We start from the raw sequence: 17,080 nt of genomic DNA on the forward strand, positions 1-17,080 counted from the left end.
TAAAATCTGCGGAAAGCTCTTCGAACCATCTTCTAGTCTCTGTGGGGAGGCGCATTCTCCTGCTGGAAGAGTCCACTGCCATATGGATGCACGATGACCATGAAGAGACAGATGGTCTGCAAGGATTGGCATACACCGTTCAGAGATGCATCTAGGCGTATCAGAGATCCTAACGTATGAAGTGTATTGATGTCTAGTGGCACTAGGGGTTCCCCCATCTCCGCGTTTCTTTCATTGTTGGTGTATCAGTTCGCTGGGAAGGCCACAGATTTAAGTGTGTAGATTTTGTATATGCTTAGTGTTGTGTATCATTGTTCATCTGGCCGTTTAGCCGCTGGACCCCTGCTGAGGCCCAACGTTGCCCGTGCTTGGCCCCGTGGAGGAAGACCAGATACCCAGTAGTATGAAATCTTTACTCTGGCAGGCCCTGCCACCTAGTTTCCTGAGATTTCAGTGACTAGGGCCTAAACAAAAACTCGCTAAAGGTGAGCACTGGAATTAGAAAAGCCAAATGTGGTTTATACTGTTTAATTTGGACGAAATTAAGTTTTTGCAGTTTGTGTGAGGTATACGCTATCGTATTAGGCAGAGTAGGAGGATACTGAAGGCTGGGGGAAAGCAGGAGTATGGAGATAATACGGAAGGTGACTCCGGGATGTTCAGTGAGGCAAACCAAACCTGTGCCCCACCAGGAGAAGAATAAGGGCTGGCAGGGGAGGGAGAATAAAGGTACAAGGCAAGGGAGCCTGATATAGATCGCCATCAGGCTTTGGCAGTAGAGAGCACGTTGTCATTGCTGGTGAAGAGTCTAAGTTAGGTATCTGGTCCGATTTGGCGTCATTTATGGGAAAGAGGTCCTGTCCGGGATAGCTTGATCAAAAAAAAAAAAAAATTAGGGTCCCCTGGAAATGATTACATCTACCCATATTTATTTTGTCTGTAAATTGCGTGTGTTCTCTGGTCGATGTCGATTTGCCTGTTTGCTGGCGAAAATCCCCCGGTTTCTGGAGGGAAACCTTGCTATCTACGCCTGAGACCGACTAACTCAGCCACGGAGTGAAAAAAGCCCATTAAAGTTCCTCGCGTCATCGACGGGATTCGAACCCGGGCCTTTTCCACCCTGTGTGGGGAGGACGGTGACGATACCACTGTGCTACCCGCACCGACAGGAATAGATTTATCAGGAGTATCTTAAAGTGGGTGGTGGTTCCAGTCGATTTCGATGGCAGAATACGTTAAAAAAACGTACCTACTGCGGCTTATGATCGCCTGATAGTCTTAGTGGAGATGTTTCTGGCACCTCTCTCGTTGAAGTCGGCTTTAATTTGTGCCACTGTCGCTCTCCGGTTGACTGAAACAATGCGAGACAGACGTCGACGACCACGTTCATCCACTATCTTTCCTCGCCCACAGTGCTGTCCATGATGAGATGTTATTCCAGAAATGGCGTATTCTTGATACTATCGAACGTGGATAGCGCAATTACCACCTTCTCGATATTGTGACCCATGCGTCGGGCACCCATTATGATCCCTCTTTCAAAGTCGGTTAACTCACGACGTTTATCCATACTGACATCGAATTACCTTCTACGTGAATGCAGCGATGCAGTGTACCTATATACCTGACAAACAGCTGATTATATCCAGTAGCTAGAGGGGTGACAGCGTCGCGTTGTCCAGGAACCAGGTACACCATTAATTCTGTCCTTTCAGTGTAAGACCATGAACAATAGTTCAAAGTGTGTAAATCATCTTGAGAGGAAGTGTGAAATAAGACCTGTTCTATTCATATGATGATAATCAAACGTTAGTGAATAAAATGAAGACAAATAGTTGGATGGTGTGATAAAGGAAAATATTTTACAACAGTTTTTTATTGAATGTATGTGTTATTGTCATTGAAGTGAACTGAGTATTGAACTCTAGCTTTCTTCAAATTGTATGTTGGACTGCGGGATAGCAGGAGCGATCTTATTATCTCCTTCCACCTCATTTTGTTGTGCTTCCCTTCATTTCCTTGTTCACTTCACTTACGCTTTGGCCACGGTTGGCATCCAACTCAAATTGATCTGCAAATAACAATGGTTCTTACCTTGGTATGCCTTGAGTTAAGCTAGCTACGTATGCCATGGACGAAACCAGAGGTTTACAGTATTCTGGACTAAATCACCAAGACTACCGTGAAAATTGAGATGAATTTTTTTATCAGAAATTTATATGATGTAAACAATTAAATGCAATAATATGTTTAAAAATAAGTAAATTTATTATGTCATTGCTGAAGAAAAGATATATAAGTCAACCTGTATATTTTTTATCTCTTTAATTATTAAGATCAATTTTATTTTGAAGTGAATAGCTTGCAGTTAAGTAAATATAATTATCTTTTTAATACCGTTACGGTAAATATCTTGAAAATTCGTATAAAACTGTATGATGTATATTTAAAAATATCTGTACACCTTGGATAAATAAACTGATAATAATTCTGGAGGCCTCTGGGTTAAGAGGCCAATCTTAACAACACAAACAGCATATCGAGACATTACGTTACATTAATTGGTCTTTTCCATGCACGGTATCTCCACTCTTATGCGAGGTCGTCCGATGGTCGGGACCGTCTGCATTATAGAAATAAATATGCGAAGCTCAATGCAGACCACCAGTTTTTTTGGGGCTCTTTAACTTTGCCAATTAATGGTAAAGGGCGCGTAGATTTTCCGAGCCTATTGCCACGACGGTTAATTGTGCGAAAAGTGATTAGAGAGCTTCTTGCTAATTGATTAAGAGCACATCACTTCATTCATCGGTCAAGCCATCGTGCAAGGCTTCTTGAAGTTTTCCTGGTGACCACTCCCCGTTGGCAGATGAATTATGGAATTAGCATCATTACAAAATGACAATCCCCTATTACACTAAAGTGGTTTTGTAACATGTCACTCGTTTAGGGACCATGGTTCCAGCCTTATGATTGATAATAGATTTAATGGTTAATGATTGTATTCATTGTTAAAATGATTAACTCGTCTGTGGCCCCTCGAGATTGGCCAATGGCTGCGATCGTTGTTCTTTCACATATCTCATAAGAAAGACTAGGTTTGATTCCTGTTCTGAAAAGAACCTTTATAGGTTTTTTATTTCTTTTTTTCATACCATGGCCAAGTTGTTCGCCCCAAGCAAGACAGTTCTTGCCCGCCTCCGGAAATTTGAGTTTTTCAAGCTGCAAAATTGAAAAATCGACCATAGAATACACAATTTATAGATGCTTGTTCTAAAAATGAAAGTCCTTTCCAAGCAGCAGTAGTCGTGAATTACATTAAGTCCAAAATACTGTACGCATACCCAGTTCACAATCATACACGAAAGCAACGTCACAATTACTTTTGCGATGTAAAGCTGAACGTCATTATCAGTTTCCGTTAGGGGATTCTGTTGCAGATGCTTCTGAAGAAGACAAGAGGGCATCAAATGTCATTTATTGAGGAGTCAGCAATCAGAAACGAAATAAATGTTGGACATTCTTATGCTATCTCTGCCATAATGAAGCATTGAAAAAAAGTAACGAACTTCGAGTAAAGAAATAAACTTTAATGATTTCTATTTTTATTATATTTGATCATTTGGATCGTATTGTCTTGTCTGCTATTATGAACTTGTGTCGTTTTATTCTAGTTTGCTAAGGGTTTCTCAAATATCGTGGATATCATGGATCCTTCCCCCTTTTTTAAGCAGTGTAACTGTTGGCGTAGTTAACGAAGCTACTTTCAACGTGGCTGATGTTTAGAATGATAAATTGTGGGGTTTTTTGTTCGACAAAATTTAAGTTTTATGGATTACAGTAGCGAACAAAAAATATTCTTTTCGCATCTCATCAATGAAAATATGTGATTCTGGTGGAAATAAACACGCTGATTCCGAAAATCACCGTAAAAAGTCTCTACCACGTCTACATCAAAAAATGTACCAACGTTTAAGGTCAAAATAAAGGGATATATATACGTATAGTTCAATTTTGTAATACAATATTATGCGTTCTATCATATTTTGGTAAAACGTAACTCCCTCTATATTTAATAACTGTGAATTGATGTGAAACTATCATGGTGATTTTCGAAATCTACGCATAAAAATTGGTGAAAAATAGCATTAAGTTCTTGGAGGTAAAATTCGTGTTTGTTAGTGTTATCTTTCGAAAATAGCCATCACAGACATAAACCGAGAAATTTTAGTTTAACAACTAATGTGTATTTTTTTTACGAAAACCCCAAACACAAGAGGTATTGGAACTTATAAGTTCCAATACTTATAAGTACTTAGTACTGTGTTTGGGTTGGAGGTTGAGAAGACGAAAGAAGATATTTTTTGATATTGGACTTGAACTTCTGTAGACTGTAATTTTCAGGAAATACGTATGAAGGAAGGTTGTTCCAGAAAAGGGAAGTTGATTGAATAATTGAGGAAGAAGAAAAGTTGGTTCTGTCAGTTGTTTGGAAGCAAAGTAACGCCGAGAGCGAAAGCAAAAACCCAGTTTTTTAGACGCAGAGAAAGCAATATTAGTAATGAGCTTATACCAAGAGAGATTAGAAGTCAGGATAATCCCCAATAGAAATATATGAGTTTGCCTAGAAATCGCAATGTCGTCAAAGATAAGCATAGGAACAGAAGAATCCTTCTTGCGAGACATAAGACTGGACTGAGTTTTATAAAGATTAAAATCAACTAGGTTAACATTGCCCCGCTGGTGATCAGCATATAAGGAATTGGTTGTGGATATTCGAGAAGTTGAAGCTATTTGAGCAGGGCAAGGTTTCTCAAACTGGAAAGTGGAATGCAATGTGCTATCATCGGCAAAATTATGGATAGAATTTCCGGTCAATTGAAGAAGGTCGTTAATAAACAAGAGAAAAAGAATTGGGGAAAGAACTAAACCTCATGGGACACCGGCATTAGTGGAGAAGTTGGAAGACAGAGAGCCATCTACCGTCACCCTCAGTGAGCGGTCAGAGAGAAAACTGGATAACCAATTACAAAAAACAGTTGGCAAACCATATGATGGAAGCTTGTTTAGAAGACCTTTATGCCAAACACGACCGAAAGCCTTCGATATTTCAAGAGCAACTGCTTGTCTTTCCCCCAACGTTTCCATTGAATTTATCCATGAATGGGTGGCGCATTATAGCCATAGAAGCTGATGGGCCAGTAAAATATCCAATCCAAACAAACAATCCATGAATGGGTAACATAAGCTAGAATATCACCAGTGGATCGACACTGACGGAATCCATACTGGCGATTGTCGATCAGAAGGAAGGTTTCTAAATAGTTGGATAGGAGTGATTTGTCACCCTTTTTAGGAACTGTCTGGATATGAGCAAATTTCCAAGCAGAAGGAAAAACACCTTTCGAATAAGAAAGTGAAAAAAGGCGGCAAAGAATAGGAGTAAGTTCAGGAGCACAGGTTTTGAGAACAAGTGGAGAAATACCATCAGGACCTCGAGCTTTCTTAGCATCAAGATTTCGTCAAAATCCTTCTGACATCCTTTTGACAGAAGACCACAGGAGGCATTGAATGGAGCGTGTTGGGAATGGTGGGAGGTGTTTTACCAAGATCATTAATAAACAAATTGGAAGAAAAATAGGATGCTAGCACGTCAGCTTTATCCTTGGCTGAAGTGACAACAGAACCATCTGGTTTTGACAGAGGTGGGAGCAGAGATGGGCAAAAGTTGCGGCCAATAGCTTTGGCAAGAGACCAGAATGCTCGCTACCATTAGGGCAAGAAGCAAGTTTCCTACTCTTAGCCTGTTCAAAATCTAGTTTGGACTGTTTAATAACTGAACTGCTTTACAATTGTTGCGAGCTTTTGTGTAGGCAGAAAATTAAACTGAAGAATTGGAAACAAACCAATTACGATATGCAACATTCTTCCCTTGAACAGCCTTGACACATTTATTGGAAAACCAAGGTTTAGATAAAGGATGAGATTTTAAGGTGGTGTGTAGAATGAATGATTCCTTCCCTACAAGAATAATATCACTGATACGATCCGAGCAAACGTTGACACCAGAAGTTTTGAAACAGTAATCCGACCAAGGAAAAGAAGAAAAGAAATCTCGCAGGTCATCCCATTTTGCATTCTTGTAATGCCAAAAAACACGAGGTTGGAAATGGCCATGAGAGAAAGGCTGCATTGGAGAAGAGGCCATCACCAATTTGTCATCTGATGTACCTAGAGGACCACTCACCTCGACTGTGTACTTAGAAGGGTTGTTTGTGAGAAAAATATCAAGTGTGTTGGCTGTATGGTTAGGATTGTCCGGTATTCTTGTAGGTAAATGAACAATCTGTGCGAGGTCATTAGTAATTGCAAAAGCCTCAGCATCTCGATCATCTGGGTCCGTATGACTAGAAAACGGAAGCCAGCTGGAGTTGGTTGATTGGTTGTTGTAGGGTTTTAGGCGCATCGGCAACTTATGCCACATTGCGGTGACCAGCTGGAGTTGCGAACCATCAAGTCACCGAGGAAAATTACGTTACCTCACTGTTAGAAAAGTTGGGCTAGAGAAATCAAGTTTCAAAGAGTTCCAAATGATTCGTGAAGTTGGGAGAACGGTAGAGGTAGAGATAACAGATGAATTTGACTTAATGTAGTGGATAGATTTTAAGACAAAGAAGATTGAAAAGAGGATATTCCAAATTACTGTCTTTGACAGGGAATATCAGAATGGACATATGTACAAGTACCGCCTTTGAAGGGAGGCGAATTACACAACAAATAATTCGGACAACTGACATGAAAAGTGGTTGAATCAGCCGATAACCAAGGTTCTGTCAGAAAACTTATCTGGGGTTTGGCAGACTTTAAGTGTAAATGGACATCATTGAGATTAGAACTGAGACCACGTATGAATGGATGAAATGAATGGGGAGAGCTTTGGCATGTTTAGATCTTTCGCAGATAAGTTTGCTCTATTAGTTTGACAATTCATGGAATATTCAATAGTAAGAAAAGGTGGGGGGAAATGCTGTATGAAGTAATGAAATTTTTGGATATGGCGTACAAATAGTAAGAATATACCCCAGATCCTTGCCATAACATGGCCTCGACAGTGTCCCCTTCCCGCATGCACACTACTCGGACTCCCTCCAGTCACTATCTGGCAGAGAGCTTATACGCTAGCTGATCCGGAAGCCTCCCAGATAGATTCCTTCCGGTGTACTAACTAGCAGCTGGCCTGCGAACACCATTTTAGAGCTGTTCCCTCGAAATGTAAGGAAGGTTTGATCTTGCCATGATGTCCATCATAACTTCAAAAGTCATCAATCATACTGCATGATGGAGGAGATGGGGAAGGGTTGACCGCAACTCATCTCTGGAGACTAAACATGGGTTCCACCACTTGAAGCCTCCAATAAGTAAAGTGGTGGTATTGCACCTGTTAATGAGCCTTTTTCACAGCGTGGCTGAGTTGGTCTGTCTCAAATGAGGGTGGTATGTGTTTCTTTATCTCGGAAACTCGGATTTTTCATCCAGTAAACAGAAAATCGACCAGAGAACAACCGCAATGTATATATAGAGAGTATATGTAGTATATTTATATGGTATATATACTTTTGTACTCATATTTATACTGATGCTCCTAATTTATCGTGCTTTAATTAATGTTTAGCGTGATTGTTTGTGACAAAAAGAAAATTATTTAGAAAACGTTACACTCCTATCAATTGATTTATAATGTTATTCGATTATTGAGTATAAGAATATGAAAATACCTCAGAGTAGCCCGAAATAGCTATGGTTTTTTATTTGCGTTTGTGTATAATGTGAAGAAGTTGTGTATACGTATAATCCAAATAATCTATAAGCTTATTCACAATGTTGAGTGCACTGTTTTCCTTAGCTTCATAAGTATTCGAAATGGCCACAAAGTAAACAACTTTGAATGCCAGGACTAAAAGGTCGGCTTCCTTGTCAGTCACCAAAATAAAAAATATATATAATCCTATTGTTAAGATTGCAGGGGCGCGTAGGTTTTCAGGAAAGGTCACGAATCACTATAAGGAAGTCATCATCGATGGTTTATAATTTATTAAACATTTGACCTTCTACCGTATGATTTGGTAATCCCTTCTGCCTTCCTGTTGACTTACCCTGACAAGGCTAATAATGTAGAAAGGAACTACAAGTCACCACTACGCCAGGAGTAATCCCCCACGAAGTATAAACACCTCAAAGAAAGCTTTTTCGATTTCTTGGTTCGTTAGGTGAATTAATCGCATCTTTCTGTCTCTTTTCTCTCGACATACGACCTACCGCATTATGGCACGTATCGTCAGGTTTCTGATTCTGAGGAAATTGAAGATTATCTGTCAAGGTGAAGACGTTGAGAGATTCCAAGTTACATTAACTGTAAGTGTATCACCATCAAGAGAAGTATGGATCACCGGAAAACCTCGGCAAAATGATTTATTAAAAGCAATACCGAATCTTAGCAATTGGAAAACAGAAGTGGGTTCTCTGCATGTTAATATAGATCTAGAAAGTGTCTCGCGTTGCTATGCTAAATAATTTTCGAAGTTTTCTATTTATACTTCGAGGAAATCGTAGATTTTTCTCACAACACAACAGGGACGCGTAACTACCGGTTTTCGCAACAACCAGACAGTACTCACTGTTAACAGTTGATTACATAATTTATACCCTTTTCAGTCATGCCCTTTTCGCCCTCGTGGGTAGCAGAGTTGGTAGGATGGCCGTCCTCCCTACACCAGATGAAAAAGACCTGAGTTGAGTCCCATAAAAATCCCTCAGTCAATGACTGAGGGATTTTTATGGGCCATTTTCATAACGTGGCCGAGTTAGTCGGTCTCAGTGAGGGTAGCATGATTTCTTTTTCCCAGAAACTCGGGTTTTCCGTCTAGCAAACAGAAAATCGACTACAGAACACATGCAGTTTACAGACAATATGGCTTTAGTCGCTGATGCTCCTAAAACCCTACTACAAAGCGACTAACGCCATCGAGCATTGGTCTGTGGTGTCTATAAGTTCCATATATTCCATGATCGATTTGTTTTTTCCTGTTTTCAGAAGGAAAATTCTGGTTTTCAGTTAAAATCTATTCAACGCTTAACACAAGACCGATTAACTCGGTCACAGGATGAAAACTGTCCATAAAAATTCCTTCCGCGTTATGTTACTTCTGTTAGAACGCACACAGTTAATTGTAAAAATGGGATCAGGAAGGGTAGGGAAATCCCTGCAGAAAATTAGGTTTAGCTGATCATCGACAGATAAGGAAAAGTCTAGAATCGAATTCTGGGAAGAAGTAGAAGGAGAGGGTAGATCCGAATCACATTTCAGTTCTGTTCTAGGACTTACTGCAGAAAACAATCAAGTTTTTTCGCTCAATACTACACCCCTAGTATAGCACGTTCATCAGTTATTAGAAAGAATGGGAGAAAGCATCTCTGATCGACTCGTTACTTGTGGTACTGCTAAGTGAAAAAGGCAGCAATTACCTTCAGGAAATGGAAGTCCAAGGGGGCCATAATTGAACGTAATGAACCTTGGAAATGATGACAGGCGGCAACATCACTTACATAAAAAGCTAATCACCGTCCTCTCTGTCTTCTTACGTTCGTTTCTCTTTTCTTTACCTTTCACTATTTCTTTATTTGTCTCTGTTTTCATTAATTAAAGCAGCTGCAAAATGAGAAGACCTAATTTCTTTCTGCGAGTTGCACTCGCATTAATAATTCGTTTCTTTTCTTTTTTTTTTTTTTTTGATTAAAGTAAGGAGGTTTTATTGGAAAAAGTTCGTGGAGGTGGCTCTGGTGATAAGAAAACAAGCTAAGGATACGTTTGATTTCTCCATGGATTTCTTACTTTAATACTCGAACAAAATATCTAGAAAACCACTTTTAAATATTCCAGACTAATTTGGAAAAACTGCGTCACTTTTACGAACCCCAATTTTGGATTTTCTCTGTTTTAGGTGTGTTTTTATTGGTCTAGAAGAAATCCCGGAAGAATAGAGTTAAATTCTCCATGAAATTACGTTTCTAGTTATTTTCTGTACCTTCAACCCTGTGTTCATTTGCTACGCTTTATCATCAAGGAGGTTATAAAAAAACATAGCTGCAACAAGGCATCTCATTTTTAGCACCCTGACTGCATTCGTAATTCACCAACATACGTTTTATTTGTGAGTTCCAGTAGTCAGGCCCACATTTATGAATAGCAACTACGTACAGCGTTAAATAAGCTGGAACATTCCGCGCAACTACTGAAATTCTGTGTTCTAAATTTTAATAAAAGGTGGAAATGATAAATTACTCTATTCAGCATCCGATGAAAGAACTGGAGAGGAAATGGAAAATATTTTTGCTATGTAGATGGCAGAGTTGCCTGCGAGAAGAAAAACAAAATATGCTGTTTATAATAGCGCTTTTGTTAAACGTTTCCCAAATACGTCTCCATTTCTAGAATTCGCCATATTTTTATAGTTTTAGTTTTCGTGAAACGCGCGAGAGTTTAAATACATTAACAAATAAAATTGGTATTTGTAAAGGTGATGTTTCAGATGAAATTGTTTCTCTTGTTTTCAAAATTAAAGGTACCGAATCGCAGATTTAAATTTAAATTGGTATTATGTGCTATCTGAAGAACAGCCACCATAACCATGCTACTCTCGTGGTTATCATAGTGGTTATAAATGCTAACCTTCCAGTGAGTGAAAAAAGCTTGGCCTTTTTGAAAAAGACCTTTACGGTCTTTTTCACAACGTGGCAGAGTTGGTCAGTCTTGTACGAGGATGGCACAGTTTCTTCAGAGAATTTTTTGGGGGTTAGCGTCATCTGAAGAGAACCAGTAAGTCTTGAAATTGTCCCTGAGGTGCCTTGGATTTCAAATGAAGAGAGAATTAACATCTTTTGGCGATGCTGTCCAATTCAAAATGACATCAGCAACAGAGATCGATTGGTGTCGAGTCTAAAAGTGGACGAAGCCCAAGTCTTGTCACTGGAGGGAGCAGAGTGAACCAAAGGCACAAAATGAAAGGCAATGATGCATAGCTTCATTATTTTAATGCCTACACTGATACCACTACGCAACCTTCACTACTTTAATCCAGCTTTATTTATTTTATTCGGAAAATTGCTGACAGGGGCAGCGATATAAACCTACTTGCAAAGTTAGCATAAAGTTAGAGGATAACTTTGAAATTTATCACAAAAAAGTGCTTTTCTTGCTTCCTGAACGATTCCCAATAACAAAAGATCCTTTCAGAGCCTGCTGTTAGCCTAACTGAAAAGATTAATAAAATTATGGTTTTTCTATCACGCAGTTCTTTTCCAACCTCTCCTGATCCCCGAAAATTATCCGGATTATGAGAGGAGGTAATTCATAAAATAACTGTCAAGACCTAAAGGTAATTCCTTAAATATCTATAATAAGACTAACTTTATTTCCTCTGCTACTAACTGCTGTTTTCTTTTTTCTAGCTCTTCCTTTCTATCGCTTCTCTTGCAACTATTTTACTTTCTTTCTCTTGCAGATGGTCAAAATGATGATAACTTGCGTCACTGTGTTCACCCTCTGCTGGCTTCCGCTAAACACCCTAGTAGTGGCGGGTGACCAGCACCCCGAGATCTACACGATGCCTGGAATTATCTACGTGTGGTTTTTGTGCCACTGGCTTGCCATGAGCCACGCCTGTTGCAACCCCATCATCTACTGCTGGATGAACACCAAGTTCCGGGAAGGCTTTCTTCAGGTGATGCATTGTTTACCATGCTTGCACGTGCGCCACAGGCCCCAGTTCCTACCACAGTCCACCATTGTAGCCTCCACAACAATGCTCAGCTTACACAGAAGCGCCACTCGTGATCAAGGCGTGCATCTTCGAGATGCATGCAACAGCAACGCATGGGGCAAACCTCATCTAAGTACGCCAGTTTATTGATGCATTATTTTCAAACTGTAGCTTCTCTCTCTCTCTCTCTCTCTCTCTCTCTCTCTCTCTCTCTCTCTCTCTCTCTCTCTCTACACTCATGAGCCAAAACATTATGACCACTCCTGGATGGATTCCACAAAATCTAGGAGTAACGTATATAAAGACTACACATGTAATACTTATCAGTACGAAGCTCGTGCCATGGGGAACAAGGAATGATTTGCGGCGCTAGCAACATTGGACCTAGCATCTGAGCAACCGCAGGGATGACAGTCGAAGCGAACGGTGGTTGGCGCGTTCTGCTCAAGACAACAGACAACATTGTACAACCAGTGGGCACAGAGAAACGTTTCCGAGCACACCATCCAGTGGACACTGTTGTGGATAGGCCTAGGACGGAATAGGCGATCTGTTCATGTGTCCATATTGACCGACCGTCATAGATGCCTCCGTCTTCAATGGGGCATGGGAGCACCGTTCCTGGACATTGGACGAGTAAAGAGATTTGTTTGGTCCGATGAATCAAGGTTCCAGCTCCATCATGCCAGTGGATGGTGCGTGTTCGATGGCGAGTAGGTGAACAGCTACAACCAGACTGCCTATCTGAACGAAAACAGGCCGTTGGCGGTGATCTCATGATTTGGGGGATGTTTTCATGGATGTCACTGGGTCCCCTTATCCCATTGAACAAACCCTCACTCCCACATCCGACCTCGGCATTGTTTCGGACCAAGTTTGCCCTACATGGTGACCGTGCATATCTATATGACACTGGACTCTTTCAACAAGAGAACACCTCGCTTCACAAGATCCCCATTGTGCAGGAACGTAGCATTCGCCAGTCTACGCCAGGCCTTACTCCATTTCCGATCTTAGGAACTTCTATCCAGGATACCTGAGGACGCCCTCGCGGTGTCGTGAAGTCGATACCACTCTAGGTGAAAACGGTTATCACGGCGAAGGGCGGCCCAACACGCTATTAGGTAGGTGGTTATAATGTTTTGGCTCAGGAGTGTATCTCTCTTTGTGCATACAGATGCTTCGCAGATACAATAATAAACACTTCGTACAATCAATTATAAACATACCTCGCATTCTGATTAATGAACGAAGATGCGCTCAGTCTACCAAGGTTATCTATAAATAGATGTTAGTCAGTTATCAATATTAGGTTTGTACGCAGCAGTCGAAGTGATTGAGTTTTTGCTGGTTCCATAGTAACAGAATCGGGATAATTTTCTGTTTCTTTCAACATATCTGACGGTACACCGCATACTAGTGCAATATAATATAGAAAGAAGCAAGTATTTTCCAAGATGGAAGGAAACAGGAATAACTTTATTCCTCCACTTCTTCTTTTTTTATCTTATTCATAGAGGAATGGTTTTTCTGTAAGTGGAGGAATGCATTTCAGTTCTCAAAACTCTAACTTAATAACAAATTCCACTGTTATATCATTGAGTGAAACCCATGATCTCCTAAAAACCTGGATTTGAGGATTCTTGACCACCCACCCACCTGGACCTACTCTCCCCACACGGCTTAAATTCGTTATGGACTAATTTAAGAGGCTACTTAGAAAATAAGTCAATTCAAATGGCAGTAAGAATAAAAAAAAAATGGTTGATTCTCAGTTTGAAAAAAAAATAGTCCTCGATGTCTTTCTTGAACAAATCTATCAATTTACATTCGTTTAAACATTTGTGCAAAGCAACCGAGGTAATCATAGTACTTTTGCGAGGTGATCTAATTGAGTTGTATAAAGCCTTGAATGGTTTGAGCATGCTCAATGCTGATGGATTATTCCTCTTGCTCAGAATAATCGCCTGAGAGGGCATAAATTCAAATATTGAGGAAAGACAGATGTAGGATAGACGTGCGGAAATTTGCCTTTAGCCAGCGTTGCCTTTAGCCAGTCTGTTCCACCAACCAATTGGTTGGTTGGTGGAACAGACTTCCATCCCTTGTCGTGGAAGTTGATAGCCTAAATAAGTTTAAGGCTCAGCTGGACAGGTATTTTGAACAAACAGAGGGATTAAATGGGAGCGGGTTTTTTTGGCTGATGCTGCATAAGCTTGCTTTCTTGCGTCATATGCCTCTACTAATGTTAATATGTTCTGTATATTACTGTGAGTTAACAGTTTCATTGAAGAAGAAGGGTTTGATTAAACCCTAACTTGACAGGACTACTTATATGATCCTGCCCAGGTAGCTGACAAACTGAATGAGTATTTTGCATCTACATTCAGCGAGGGGAATGCCAGAAGTTTATCAAACTCTGCAGGGAGCTAAATGATTTTGTAATAACTGAGAGCAAAGCGGAGGAGAAATTGCTGAAGTTAAACATAAGGAAGGCACCTGGGGTGGTTGGGATCTATCCAGTTATACAGTGGATTCCGTTTATTTTGGCCACCGGTTAATCGGGGCAGCCGTTTATTTGGAACAAATCTCCAAGGACAGAACGTAATCGAGAAAATAGCCAGGGTTTACTTCGCTTAATTGGGACAAAATGCCGTTTAATTGGGGCAGGAGACCGCAGCACTCGCGATTACCCTACAATTGTATCCGACCATACCACGGTTTTTGGTCAGATTTATTGGAGGTCACAACCATAAAACAATAAAAAAATAATTAGCAGTCCCCTGTTATTGGGCGTTTCTGTTAGTGCAATCTGATAATAAAAATCGATCTTATTTAATTCGCGATAATACCAACAGCTGGAATTCTGTGGGTTATTATGATTAAATGGGTTAACCCTTCCATGAAATCTTCTCTTATTCCTATTTCTTAAGCTTCATAACTTGTTACTCCGTTCTCACTTGCACGTATTGTGTTGCTTGTAATTTGTGTATGTCGTGTTCTTTGTTATTGATTGCTTATCTTTTTACTGTTTTAAACTTTACCCCCCCCCCCCACATGTTAGTGAACAGAAATATAAATTAGTCAGTATATACACATTACAGTACATATTAAGCTATACACGTAATCGTAAATTTATTTTTATTTTGCTAATCTGTGGAAAATATTCTTGCGATTTTCACATATCATTTAATTTTTTAATTGGTATGGTAATAACGTGTAAATTTTTACTTGATATATCTTTACTTTTATAGCTTGTGGATCATATTCCTCCCATTTTCGCTGATTAGAATCGCTGTTTAATAGAATTAAAATTCAATTCACAAATGTGATCACAATGACCGGTGCTTACTGCATATCGTATAGCGAATGGTACTTTACTGTGGTGAGTCCAACATAACGTGATTTGATCGTACAGAAAATCAATCATAAAGCTGTATTTTTAACTCTTTGCATGAAACTTCGCATTATTCGGGCAGCTGCTTAATCGGGCCAAAATGCACCAGTCTGGATGTGTCCCAAATAACTGGAATCCACTGTATTAAAGGAGGCAGCAAAGGAAGAAAGCAGGCCCTTAATGTGATTATGAGAGCATCCTTGGACTCGGAGGAGGTCCCCACGGACTGGAGATGTGCAAATGTATCCCCAATTCACAAAGAGAATCGAAGGGTGACACGAGTAATTACAGACCAGTTAGTTTAACTTCTGTTCCGGGTAAAATAATGGGGTCAGTGGTTAAAGACGTAATGCAGGATCATCAAGACAAGATTGCAGTTATAGTTCAGACATAACATAGGTTTGTTAAGGGGAATTCTTCTCTGACCAATCTGATTGGATACTACGATGTGATCACAAAGGAAATGGATGCAAAGAATAACTTTGATATCATATATTTGGATTTTAGGAAAGCTTTTGATACTGTTGCGCATGGAAGACTACTATACAAGTTGGATCAGTATGGCATTAAGGGCAAGTTGCTACAATGGATAAATGGATGGTTGAGTGGGAAAAGACAGAGTGGTAAACAGTGGACACTGCTCTTCATGGACTAATGTTATTAGTGGAGTTCTCCAGGGGTCTGTTTTGGGCCCTTTTTTTGTTTTCTCTATTTATCAATGATATTGATGAAAGTATATCAGGCTTAATGTCCAAATCTGCAGATGATTCGACGGTTGGTAGGGTTATTAATGACAGTAATTAAGGTACACTACTGCAGACGGCCTCCGTAGCCGAGTGGGCAGGAGCGGGAGTGCAGTAGCACACGCTCTTTGAGTAGACCGGGGTTCAAGCCCCTGACTGCTGAATACGGTCGATCTGCCAACCCGCACTGGACCAGCGTGGCAGATTATGGTCCATTTCCCTCAGCATGAATTGTTGAGGAGGCTTCCCCCCTGCAGTGGGTTGATAATGGCTGCACTTTACTTTTTACTTTTTACTGCAACAGGGCCTAGAAAAGTTGAGCAGATGGGCTGAGAGGTGGCAACGAAAGTTTAACATCGACAAATTCAAAGTACTGCATATGGTTAGCAGTAACCCCAGAGTAATATATCAACTGTGTGGTACTACACTCACGGTAGTGGAGAATAAAAAAGACCTGGTGGGAGGGCGGGTAATTTCACAGTCAGATATGAAGTTTTCTAAGCAGTGTAGACAGGCTGGGGAGGTTCTGTTTGGGTCTTTTCAATGATCTATAGGAATTTTTCTAGCAGGGATAAGGAGGTGATTATTCCCTTGTATAAGGCAATGGTCAGGCCACACCTCGGGTACTGCATACAGGTCTGGAGGCCTCATTTTAGGAAAGGTGTTGAGCTACTAGAAAGAGTGCAGAGAAGGGCAATGAGATTAGTGAGTGAATGGAACAAAGGGTTGCTGTTACGAAGGTAGGCTTAAGTTCTGCAAATTGCAGTATCTGGAGACTAGACACCTGCAAGGTGATCTGATTGAGGTGTATAAACCCTTGTATGGTTTGAACAAGCTCAATGCTGATGGGATTCTTCCTCTTGCTCAGATTCTACCGCACATAAGGGAACATAAATTCAAATTGATAAAAGATGGTTGTAGAACAGATGTGCAGAAATTTGCCTTTAGCCAGCGGGTGGTTGATTGCTGGAAAAAATTTCCGTCTGGCATTGTGGAAGTCGACAGCTTAAATAAATTCAAGGCTTGTTTTCTTGCATCATATGCCTCTACTAATGCTAAATCCACAACGTGAATACAAGGAAAAATCAATATTTTTATACTGTATTGTATATTGATTTCATATT

General features: G+C 40.2%; 1 protein-coding gene across 2 annotated transcripts in view; it reads left to right on the forward strand.

The window, feature by feature from the left end:
• The window catches only part of LOC150081571 (RYamide receptor-like), a 138,497-nt gene that overhangs the window by 114,976 nt on the left and 6,441 nt on the right, over positions 1-17,080 (forward strand). The window contains exon 3 of one of the 2 annotated variants that reach the window (XM_090379415.1): positions 11,559-11,949. The exons of the other annotated variant lie outside the window; for it this stretch is intronic. Within the exon in view, the coding sequence (XP_090235541.1) occupies positions 11,559-11,949 (391 nt within the window). The remainder of the gene's footprint in view (positions 1-11,558; positions 11,950-17,080) is intronic. 2 annotated transcript variants of the gene reach the window in all.

This window comes from Mastigoproctus giganteus, chromosome 8, assembly GCF_048544385.1.
Source record: "Mastigoproctus giganteus isolate SK-2022 chromosome 8, ASM4854438v1, whole genome shotgun sequence".
Taxonomy (NCBI): domain Eukaryota; kingdom Metazoa; phylum Arthropoda; class Arachnida; order Uropygi; family Thelyphonidae; genus Mastigoproctus; species Mastigoproctus giganteus.